This window comes from Musca domestica, unplaced genomic scaffold (assembly GCF_030504385.1).
Source record: "Musca domestica strain aabys unplaced genomic scaffold, Musca_domestica.polishedcontigs.V.1.1 9, whole genome shotgun sequence".
Lineage (NCBI taxonomy): Eukaryota > Metazoa > Arthropoda > Insecta > Diptera > Muscidae > Musca > Musca domestica.
In genome coordinates, this window is record NW_026712435.1 from 12799145 (window position 1) to 12809636 (window position 10492).

A 10492-nucleotide genomic window follows, 5' to 3' on the forward strand; every position below is an offset into this window, starting at 1 on the left:
GGTAAGCGAACTTTTTCAGATTGAAACTCTTTATTCAGGGTATTAATTATTTTCAATACGTCGGCCAAAAACAACAGGTAAACTTTTAGTTCCGGATCACCCATTGAATTCGCTAATTCAAATGCACTAATGCCACTTACTTCAAGACACGAGGATAAAAAATATAGTCGAAGCGCTTCCCACTGTTCATTAATCCGTGCAATCACACTTTTCAGAGCGAGCCAACGAGTAAAAGAAATTCCAAGTATTTTATGAGGTTTTACGCCACAATAATCCTGAAATTCCTTGAACTCGTTGATTCGCTTTGGGCTGTGCGAGAAAAATTTGTATATATCTCTACACAGCTTTTCAAGTTTTGCTGGTAGCTGTTTGCTGGCGTAGCTCGAACACAAATGTAGCGAGTGGCAAGTGCATTTGATGTAAAATATATTAGTATCATTTTTTAATTTTGTTTTCAGCCCATTTAATTCGCCGGCCATCGTATTGGCTCCGTCAGTTGCTAGCCCTATCAAATTACTTAAAGGTACACTGTGCTTTTCAAAAAATGACTTTATCGTTTGGTATATTGACTCAGAATCGCTTTTGGTAAGTTCAACTAGTGATAAAAATCTGTCACGAATGGTATTCGATAACTTATCAAAATACCTTACCACCAGAACCAGACACTTTGTTGTTGATACGTCCGTGGTTTCGTCCACAATCAAAGAGAATTTACACGTTCTGAGATCCGATACTATTCTCTTCATTGCTTCGTTCCCTAAAATCTCTACTAGCTGGGTCAATTTGGTTCTGCCGCAGCGTAAAGACTGCGCTATTTTTGAGTCCGGACAACACACGGCTAGCAAATTTGGCAAATAATCCATAAGGATAAATGGAAGATTATGTGCCATTATGAACATCACTAAACTGAATTCTGCGTTTCGGATTTGCTTTTCTAAAGTATCATTTTGTTCTTTAAGAAAAGAATCTAACTTCACTTGGCCCTTTTTCTTGATCACATTTTGAACATGGCTTGATTGCTCTGTGTGTCGTTTTAGCTTCGCTACGTGGTTCACCATGGACAAACAATTACATTATAAAATATTTGTTACACTGAAGTTAATTTGTCAATTTCTGATTTGTAAACAAAAAAAACAATTGACCAGTGTTGTCAATTTAGCTTTTTCCCGCTAGATTTAGCTTTGTTTTTTGACTTACAGGTAATATTGCCACTTGATTTACTATTGTGGGTGGGTAAAATTTGATTATATTTTCAAGTGTTGTCAACGAATCAAATCTTTCGCTTTATGTGAACCGTGTTGATTTTCGTAAATAAATTTTTAAAGGCGTGATGAAACACTCAAAATTTCTTTGTATCATAATTGTAAACGTTTTCATAAAAGGGACCAAATCAGAAAAAAGTGGACCAGTGGACCAAACGCCAAAAAAAGGACCATTTTTGGTCCAATTGGACCAAAGTGGCAACCGTGATCGTGATCAAAACAAAACCAATAATATATAGATGGAGATAGAGAGAGGGAGAAAAACATTAGGTTCTCTTTACTATCAACAACAAAACAGACCCATTCTCTTTTCCCAATCAGGTTCTCTTCAATAAAAAAACAAGTGTCAATGAAGCTTCACTTTGACAACTCATAGCCTAAAAATGAACAATCATGGAGAACACGCCCAAAATTAAAAGAAATTAATTCCAGCTTTTAAGTTACAAGTATTACTTACCAGCCTTTACATTCCTCAATGAGGAAAAGGAAAATATATTGAAGTACAGCAGCAAAGCTGCGAAGAATTTATTCCTCATCTTTGAAATTGCCCCTTATCCACACTTTACTTTTTTTCCTTTGTATTGTTGCAGCAATAGGTGGTATTTTTCAATTTTATAAATCACCGCCGTCTTCGTTGTTGGTTAGTTCGCGTAAACACAAATATCTTATATTTTCAACATTAAACAAACATTTGTTTAGTTTTATTGTTGCCTTTTGCTATAAATAACAAATTAAAGCAATATACTTTTATTTTGTTGCAATATGTAGTTAAAATTTCCAATTATGGAAGATTAAGAATGTACACACATATACGCAGTGCAAACACACGACCGGAAAACCAAGAGTTTAAATTTTCTCAGGGTTTGTCTTAGAATTTGGTAAGACTTCGACGATATTTTGTATCCAACGATACCTATATTTTTAATGACTTATGTGAACTTTTCCGCAGAAAAATTCCACGGAATAAATTGACGATTTTCCGTTTTTTCCAGCACGTATCACACACGTCCACTCGCAACGCCGTTCAAATTGGGTTTGGGAGAATTTAAGAGAACACAAATGCCAGGCATAGTTGACGTTACCAATTGTAATGTTGGCTGCATTGTTTAAGATAATCTAAATACACACATAGCGTATTGCGCCCATTGCCCTGGAAAAATAAAAACGCTTTATCTGGCGTTCACACAAGAAAAATTGTATATTCAACATTAACATTTTCAATTTATATTCATGGTACAATGATATCAAGGTAGGGCTATGATACCATATGATTTTAATTTTTTTATTTTCTTGGCTTAATATGTCATCTTTATTTGTTTATGTATGTGTTTTCTTTTCAATAACAAAAAAATTGTTTAGAAAACTTCAAATTCGGGTGTTTTCAAAATGTTTATTTCAACGTATGCATAGACAAAATCTAGAGTTTTTGTAGCGAAAAAATCCTTTAGAGATATATAGTACATGATTTTGAAAATAAGTGTTGACCTTTCATTCAGTAATCGCGTTTTATTCAAAATAAATGCAATAAGTTGTTTGAATTTTTATTGTTTTGATACTAATTCTGACATTACAAGTCAAACAGGTAGACCTCTATACTTGCAATTTTTTCAAAGTTGACCTACTAAGGTAGGCAACTTTTGTGGTACCCTCAAATGTCAAAATTGGCATCTAAGGCGAAAAACATAGATTCGCCATGACAATTAAAAGTTGCGGCAAATTTGTTTCAACCAATCAGAAACGAGTTGTTTGTTTACATTTTATTTTGTGTGCCTCTCGTCGTAAACGAACGTCGCAATAAAAGTTTTTATTGTAAAACAAATAAGAGTAAAATAAGTATTAATTGTGGTATTGCGATATTTTTTAAACCAAGAAACGTATAATGACTATAATTTACTGGTTTAAACCGAAAGTTTTCCGGAACTGCAAATGGCAAGAGTCGAATTCTTGCACTACTTCCCGTGATGTGCTTTGGGAATCTTAGATGTTGAGGCTAACTTAATTCTTAAAGCTGCACTCCAAAGCTACCCTCCTTCCTTCATTTTCTTTTAATTTTTTTTACTAGTTTCACTCTAAACTTGCTCTTAAATTATTTGAAATATTATAAAAAGGTACTTTTAGGGAAGACAGCATAAACAAATTTGTTGTTGCATTCATTTAGGGCGAATTCTTCATTACAACAATTTGTTTTGACATTTAATGGTGCCGTCAGCTGGGCTGATGCGATTACCTAGTACATCTACCTTGTGACCTACCTTCTCTTCATTGTACCATGTTTATATTCTTCTACCATGCCTTAAGCATTCACTCATGGTAGAAGAATATTGGTAGACACATCGACGCAGCTGCTGGGACAATGAACTGTCAAACCAATTTTGGGATTGAAAATGTTGAATGAAAAGTTATTTAAATATAACTTCCGAAAGACATCGTATAAGAAAAAAATATAAAAATCTACTTATATTTGAAAAAACATTAAAATTTTTTTTGGCATATCAATGTTCCTAAGCGTTGATGCATCTACCTGTATTTTTCTACCATGCATTCACTAAAAAATCAGGGCAACAAACATGAAAAATGTGACCTTGGCTTATTTTCACCAAGTTTTGCAATTTTTTTCGATGTCTTTAAGGGAAAATCTATTATCGTAAAAAAAAATTTACATTCTTTTTAAAATCATTTACTACATATCTCTAAAGGATTATCTTGCTACAAAAACTCTAGATTTTGTCGATGCATACGTTGAAATAAACATTTTGAAAACACCCGAATTTGAAGTTTTCTGAACAATTTTTTGTCATTGAAAAGAAAACACATACATAAACAAATAAGGATGACATATTAAGCCAAGAAAATCAAAAAATTAAAATCATATGGTATCATAGCCCTACCTTGATATCATTGTACCATGATACCAACAAAATATAACTAAATAGTTTGAAAAAAAAAAAACATGAAAAACAAAATGTTAATTTTAACATATTTTCTATTTCAGAATTTGCATGGGCCGATCAAATGTGATATTAAAATCATTACTTTCCCGTAAATATTCCCCGACTGATGCCATAGTTGCCATCGTGGCAGAAGAATACAGGTTAGTGCCGTTCATATGATGGTATGCTATGCCATTTTCAACAAATTTTACTAATTTAAAAAAAATAATTCAAAATGTTGAATTTCAAAAATGTATTGACATTTCATTGAATCAGCAGCTGTGTTGATCGCTTACCTGTTTCATTTTATCATAGTTGCCATATACTTTTTGCGCGTAATCAACATCTTTCCCATTCTTTCCATCACCTCTTTGTTTTCCTCTACACATTCGTAAACTCGGCCATTTTGTTTCCTGTTTTATTTTATCGAGCATTTCCTTATGTGCTTCTTTTTTGCCTCGCTGGGAACGTTTTTCTTTTTAGTTCATCCGGAACGTCACTCTATTTGGCGTGTTTTTATAAAAACTACATAAACAAATTAAATATGAATAGTTTAAATATACCAACTGATTTTGGTCCAGATTCTGGCGGTAGAGTTAAGGGTTTGACCATAGTTAAGCCAATTGTTTATGGAAATATAGCCCGCTCATTTGGTAAAAAGCGTGAAGAAGACGGGCACACGCATCAGTGGAAAGTCTATGTGAAACCCTACCACAACGAGGACATGTCTGTTTATGTGAAGAAAGTGCATTTCAAGCTGCACGAAAGCTATGCAAATCCCAATCGTATAGTTACCAAACCTCCGTACGAGATAACTGAGACCGGTTGGGGTGAATTTGAAGTTGTCATCAAAATCTATTTTCATGATCCAACCGAAAGACCAGTTACATGTTATCACATTCTCAAGTTATTCCAATCACCTATTGTTGATGGTGAGCTTTCGGCAACTACTATGGACCCAAAGAAAGGATTAGTTTCAGAATCCTATGAAGAAATTGTTTTTCAAGAGCCCACCCAATTGATGCAACATTTCCTAATGAATGTACAGCCCTTGACGAACGGTCCTTACACTCATGACACTGACTGTAAGAAATAATTTATTGATGTGTTCTTTCCTTTTTACATTTCCTTTATTTTCAGTTGAAACAAAGAAACAAAAGACATTGGAAAATATTATTGACGTAAAACAGAAAGTGAAAGGCGAAATTAATACGTTAAAGGATAAACTGAAATTGGCCAGAGAAACAATAGCAAAGTTCAAGACTGAGTTGTCAAAAGTACAAAAACCGCCAAATGCGTGAAAAAGATTTTTTTATTTTTAGCTCTATATTTCTTTAGTAATAACTTAATTTTTAATAAACTATTTAGAATTACTACAAACTAAGCATGGCTATCCATAAATTGTAAATCCGAAAGTAGTAACAGTGTGTTTGGTAAGGGGCGGGGTTGGGGCGACAGAATTGTAATAGCTTGCCGTTCCATATCAACATCCGTCCTGGAAGAATATATTGATTTATAATTCATACTTAGATCTTTGGATGCATTCACTTACACACAAACAAATCCCGCCACATTTGTGCCAATGACGTCGTCTTCGTTGGACTCGGCAAAGCTAACAGCCAAAATATGATGCAGAAGCGAAGAGGATGGTGTTACTGCCACCAATTTGGTTTTATTGTCTTCGGCCTGTTAATAAACAAGTGTGCAGATTTAATTTAAGAAAGAACTATATTTCAAATAAGCGGGCTAAAGTACCTTCATGCCAATTGGCATGCAAGAATCCGGCAGGGGAGGAGCTCCAATTTTATATAATTTTAAATCTTGGAATTTCACTTCAAATGAAAATGGGTAAAAAGGAGTTTTTGAACCATAAAAATATTCCTTTATTCGTTGATCTCGGGCTTCAGCTCTTTGTTCCTTACTCCGTTCTACAACTCCACCGCTCTTGCTTAACAGAACCACACGCACAAATGACGGCATGTCACGTAGAAGTTCATTGTATAAACGTTCTTGATCGAGTACAAAGACGGCATTGACCTCAAACGCTTGTGCTGTATGTGCTAAAATAGCATAACCGTCACCTTTTACCCAACCGCAGGTATTAATAATAATTCCAGAATGCTTTGCTAACGAAAAAACAATAAAATCTCACTAGAAGGTTTTGCAAAAATGGCTATACTTACTCTTCTTGTTAACATTCATTGACTCCAAAGTCACTTCTGCCATTTTGCTAACTACCGCTTTGTATAATGTATTATTGCCCGACGGAGTCTTGTATCCAAAATGATATACCAATGGTGCTGTCATGGATAGGCCGTCTTCAATGCTTGCCGGTCTTTCAACCAATATTGTGCCAATAGTTCCTGGTATTGAAAGAGCGCCTTGGCCGACATCTGTATCAGCATACAATGGTCTACGACCTAACCGCACTGCATAGTTGAGTAAAATTCGACATAAAGTACTTTTTCCGACATCCGTTGGCCCCACAACCATTGCAATAGGTCCTCGTTCATCTTTTTCTTCGGCCTGAGTTCTTAGCTGCTCCAATGCTGCATGACAATTCAGGTATTGGACCATTGGCGTTTCCTTAGATATGTAACTGACATCCGTTTTACCCCAAAGATGTAAAACACAACCTTGGTATGTGAATATTGCCACCTTGGCGCCACATCCGAAGTTATATTTTTTCTTCTTTACCAATTCCGTGCCGAACATCTCAGCAAAGCCAGAAAATAGCTGAAATGCGATCATTTAAGAAACACTCCATAAATGGCACTGCAAGAACTTACCATCACCTGTACTTTCGCATCTTTATCTTCTATTTCGAAGCGCAGTTCCGAGTCTGTTTCCAATGTATATTCAATGTAATCTTTCGTTTCCTCGGTCATGTTTGGAATATTGTAAATAAATGTCCGAGGAAGGCCCTTCTTATTCGCCTCTTTGGGTTAATAGATCAAAGGGATCACACCACGAAGCCGATGTTTTCCTCGGCGGCGGCACTTCAACAGGTAGAAGAATTCACGTAATCGCATCGACACAGCTGCTGATGCAATGAACTGTCAAAACATATGTTTTATGAAAATTATTCAAATTTGTTAAAATTGTTGAAAAACGATTATTATAAATAACCTCCAACTGACATCGTATAAGAAAACATATAAACATTTTTATATAAACAAATCTTTTTAAAATTTTGACACAGTAGAAGAATACAGGTAGATGCATCAATGGCATAATTACAGAGGTTAGAAGTCTCCCCCTATATATAATTTTTTTCTTTTGGTGCCTTAAGGTGCAAGCATGATAGATGATGGAAAACGACAACAGGATTTTAGTGCGGCTCTGTAATCCCTTTATGAATTGTCACAAAATATGCCTAACCCTAAGCAATGGTACATACTTAGGGTATCGTACGAACCTCGTATTGAAGGCGTAACCAACGTAACCGATTCCAAAAAAAAAAATGCCTAGCCATGATTTCAATATAGCTTTCAAACGATATCTATATTGTCTATATCGAATAAGTGGATCCGAGTCCAGTCTGGGTCTTGAACCCGGACTTTCGGGTCAAAAATACCTACCACTGGAAACAATTTAATAAAATTGAAGAGTTTTTACTAAACTAGAGTTAAACCAAAATCACTATGAATAGTCGAGTACTCGGTTTTCACCCAAGTCCATAGTCGTGTTCGAGTTTCAGAAGTTTGAGTACTTAAGGTCGATTATTCGATTAATCGGAAGTCGACTTACCTATCCCTAAGGAACGCTTTTTAATCAATTGACTATTTGTGTAACTAGTTCCGCGCTCTTTTAGTGAATGTATTCAGTTTTCCTCATGCCTCATTCGTAAACAACATAGGTCCATCGGGGATTTTGCTTCTGATTTTTTACCAAGTATTCCTTTTTGGCCTTTATATTCGTTTCATTGGGGAAGACTTTCATTTTGGTTTCCCTCGCGCTCATTCGATTAATCGGAAGTCGACCAACCAAGTGTGTCAAGCAAGTGTGTAAAAGGTTTGTTCTTTATAAATTAGGAAAAACTAACCTTTTATTTATCATTTCGTCAATTTCAGGATGGATACTCAAATACAACCGCTGCAAGAATATTTAACCAATATGGTAGTGCCCGATAAAAGGGTCAACATTGATATAAATCCAGAACACATTACTATGCTGCATGGAGGCAAAAGTAAAAAGCAGCTAAGTCGAAAGAAGAAGCCATCAAAATCATCTACCTTGACTAGGCGTGAATATACAAAGTTAGGCCTACACACATTACCCACACGCCAAATGAAATATGAGGATGTGCTGCCATTGCATAGACTATGGAAGGGCTATATGAAGGAACATTTGGGTTTGAACGAGGGTGATGAGGTGCCACAGGTTTATCAACCAGGCTATGATGCCTTTAGTAAACTACTTGTTAAGACTGATTTACATGGCTCAAAAATGTCAGTTATAAAATCCAGGTGTTTAACACTTGTTGGAATATCTGGCATTGTTGTTATGGATACCAAGAATGTTCTCAAAATATTGGGTAAAGATGATCATTTAAGAACTGTGCCAAAAAGTGAATGTGTCTTTAGTATGAAATTTGGCAGTATGGAATTTATAATATTTGGAAAGCATTTATGTATAAGACCAGCCGAACGTTCGGTTAAGAAAATAAAAAATTACATTGAACCATTTGATTGTTAACAACATAAGTAGAATGTGTAGTTTACCTTGCCGTGCTTGTTTGAATAAGGTGATAAGATGTATGGGACAATGAGGACAAGGTAGGGTAATTAGATGGAAGGGTAAGTGTACCAGCAGTCAGCACTTTATGGATTTCGCTTAGTGGTATTTTTCAAATTATGACAACGTTAATTTATTCAGATTCGAAATTTCGTATAGTTTTTGAAATGTTAAACAAAATTTGAATTACTTTTTATTAAATTAAATAGTGTTAGCCATCATTTGAAATTAGATTTTAAATGCTGGGGTTTTTTGGGTTAAACCAGAAATTAAAACACACCATTATAATATTATGTTTCTTTTGTACAAAAGCTAAATATCAGTTGAACATCCTTATTTTTAAAGATCGGCCGCGAAGAGAATGTTTTACGATGCCTCCTGTCCACTTAGTTGTCGAAGATGGCTCCGAAACTGGATAGGTAAGAATTCGAACGTGTCATTGGTTTAATGTACTTTGAGAAAAGTTTTGACAAAAGACGTATAAACATTCGAAGAACATCATTCTCCAATTTTGCAGAGTTCAAATTGGTACTTCTTTACTTCTTTTGCACATTCACAGGATTGTGTGATTTCGTCTCTCTGCTCCTGACCTTTGAACCTATTCTAACTGATTTTTTTGCTTTAGTTTTTAGTACTTGTTTTTCGATGTACAGTTTCTATACCCTACACAACATAGTGGTAAGGGTATTATGTCTTTGTGCATTTGTTTGTAACATGGAGAAGGAAACGAGATAGAGGAGGATCTTCATAGAAACACTTTCTGAGTCGATTTATGCATGTCAGTCCGTCCGTCTGTCCATGTATTCTTGTGAACCAAATACAGGTCGCATTTATTATCCGATTGAGATGAAATTTTCCCAACAATATTTGTTTGGCCTAAGGACGAACCCTATTGAAATTTTGTTCAATCGGATCAGATTTAGATATAGCTCCCATATATATCTTCAACCGATTTCGGGTTAATTGTGCACCAAATGGCTAATATCAGTCCAAATGGACTGAATTCAGGCAATTACGACTGAATTCATCCTTGAAACCAGTACTTCAAATGTCGTGTAAATCGCTTCAGATATAGCTCCCATATATGTGTTTTATCCGATTTGGAGTTTAATGTCTCACACAAGCGTAATATACATTCGATAACAATGATCTTTGGTACCAGATATCAGATACGGCTCTGAAATAAGTGTATCAAATGTTGTCAAGATTGGTTCAGATTTGGATATAGCTCCAATATATATCTTCAACCGATTTCAGGTAAATTGAGCACCAAATGGCCAATATCTGTCAAAAAGTCCCAAATTTGGTACATCCGACCGAATTCAGTCTAGAAGCAAGTGCATCAAATTTGAAAAAATCGGTTCAGATATAGCTATAGCTTCTATATATATGTTTCATACGATTTGGTTTTTAAGTCTTTCACATTCGTAATATGCATTCGACAACAATGATATTTGGTACCAGAGATCTAATAGACCTCGAAATACCTTTTCCAAATTATATCGAGAACGGCTAAGATTTGGATATATCCTTAATCCGATTTCAGTTTATTTTGCAAATAAT

At 35.1% G+C, this 10492-nt stretch overlaps 5 protein-coding genes across 9 annotated transcripts in view; 3 read left to right on the top strand and 2 right to left on the bottom strand.

Moving 5' to 3' along the window:
• Window positions 1-2299, bottom strand: part of LOC101894751 (neurexin-4) — a 36987-nt gene extending 34688 nt beyond the window's left edge. Inside the window, exons 1-2 of one of the 4 annotated variants that reach the window (XM_005181167.4) lie at window positions 2070-2298; window positions 1720-1979 (exon numbers count right to left, since the gene is read on the bottom strand). In XM_005181167.4, the coding sequence (XP_005181224.1) occupies window positions 1720-1798 (79 nt within the window). In that variant the 5' untranslated portion in view covers window positions 1799-1979; window positions 2070-2298. Of the gene's footprint in view, window positions 1-1719 lie in introns of all 4 variants that reach the window. The other 3 variants (XM_011293243.3, XM_011293244.3, XM_005181166.4) reach the window with 3 other exon arrangements.
• A 2311-nt stretch (window positions 2300-4610) lies between these two features.
• On the top strand, window positions 4611-5576 carry LOC101896988 (YEATS domain-containing protein 4). Its single transcript, XM_005181180.4, has 2 exons — window positions 4611-5277; window positions 5333-5576. Exons 1-2 carry the CDS (start codon window positions 4737-4739, stop codon window positions 5491-5493), a joined length of 702 nt encoding a protein of 233 aa, XP_005181237.1. The 5' UTR covers window positions 4611-4736; the 3' UTR covers window positions 5494-5576.
• Window positions 5487-7184, bottom strand: LOC101894426 (protein CLP1 homolog). The gene is made up of 5 exons (XM_005181164.4): window positions 6982-7184; window positions 6376-6928; window positions 5948-6318; window positions 5745-5878; window positions 5487-5687 (listed from the first exon to the last, which is right to left on the bottom strand). The coding sequence occupies exons 1-5, from the start codon at window positions 7078-7080 to the stop codon at window positions 5573-5575; spliced, it is 1272 nt and encodes a 423-aa protein (XP_005181221.1). The 5' UTR covers window positions 7081-7184; the 3' UTR covers window positions 5487-5572.
• Window positions 7185-8041: 857 nt separating this feature from the next.
• Window positions 8042-8898, top strand: LOC101894261 (ribonuclease P protein subunit p29). 2 transcript variants are annotated; one of them, XM_059131893.1, is made up of 2 exons: window positions 8042-8195; window positions 8266-8898. In XM_059131893.1, exon 2 carries the CDS (start codon window positions 8267-8269, stop codon window positions 8888-8890), a length of 624 nt encoding a protein of 207 aa, XP_058987876.1. In that variant the 5' UTR covers window positions 8042-8195; window position 8266; the 3' UTR covers window positions 8891-8898. The 2 variants fall into 2 exon arrangements, with proteins under 2 accessions (XP_058987876.1, XP_005181220.1); XM_005181163.4 differs by having other exon boundaries at window positions 8043-8206.
• Window positions 8899-9281: 383 nt separating this feature from the next.
• The window catches only part of LOC101893473 (stress-associated endoplasmic reticulum protein 2), a 95911-nt gene continuing 94700 nt past the window's right edge, over window positions 9282-10492 (top strand). Inside the window, exon 1 of the mRNA XM_059131894.1 lies at window positions 9282-9292. The gene's annotated coding sequence lies outside the window, so the exon portion shown is untranslated. The remainder of the gene's footprint in view (window positions 9293-10492) is intronic.

Coding starts and splice junctions, on each gene's coding strand:
- LOC101896988 (XM_005181180.4), top strand. CDS start 4,737: ATGAATAGTTTAAATATACCAACTGATTTTGGTCCAGATTCTGGCGGT. Junction 5,278..5,332: donor TTACACTCATGACACTGACT/GTAAGAAATAAT, acceptor CTTTATTTTCAG/TTGAAACAAAGAAACAAAAG.
- LOC101894426 (XM_005181164.4), bottom strand. CDS start 7,080: ATGACCGAGGAAACGAAAGATTACATTGAATATACATTGGAAACAGAC. Junction 6,929..6,981: donor ATGCGAAAGTACAGGTGATG/GTAAGTTCTTGC, acceptor ATCGCATTTCAG/CTATTTTCTGGCTTTGCTGA. Junction 5,879..5,947: donor GCATGCCAATTGGCATGAAG/GTACTTTAGCCC, acceptor GTTTATTAACAG/GCCGAAGACAATAAAACCAA.
- LOC101894261 (XM_059131893.1), top strand. CDS start 8,267: ATGGATACTCAAATACAACCGCTGCAAGAATATTTAACCAATATGGTA.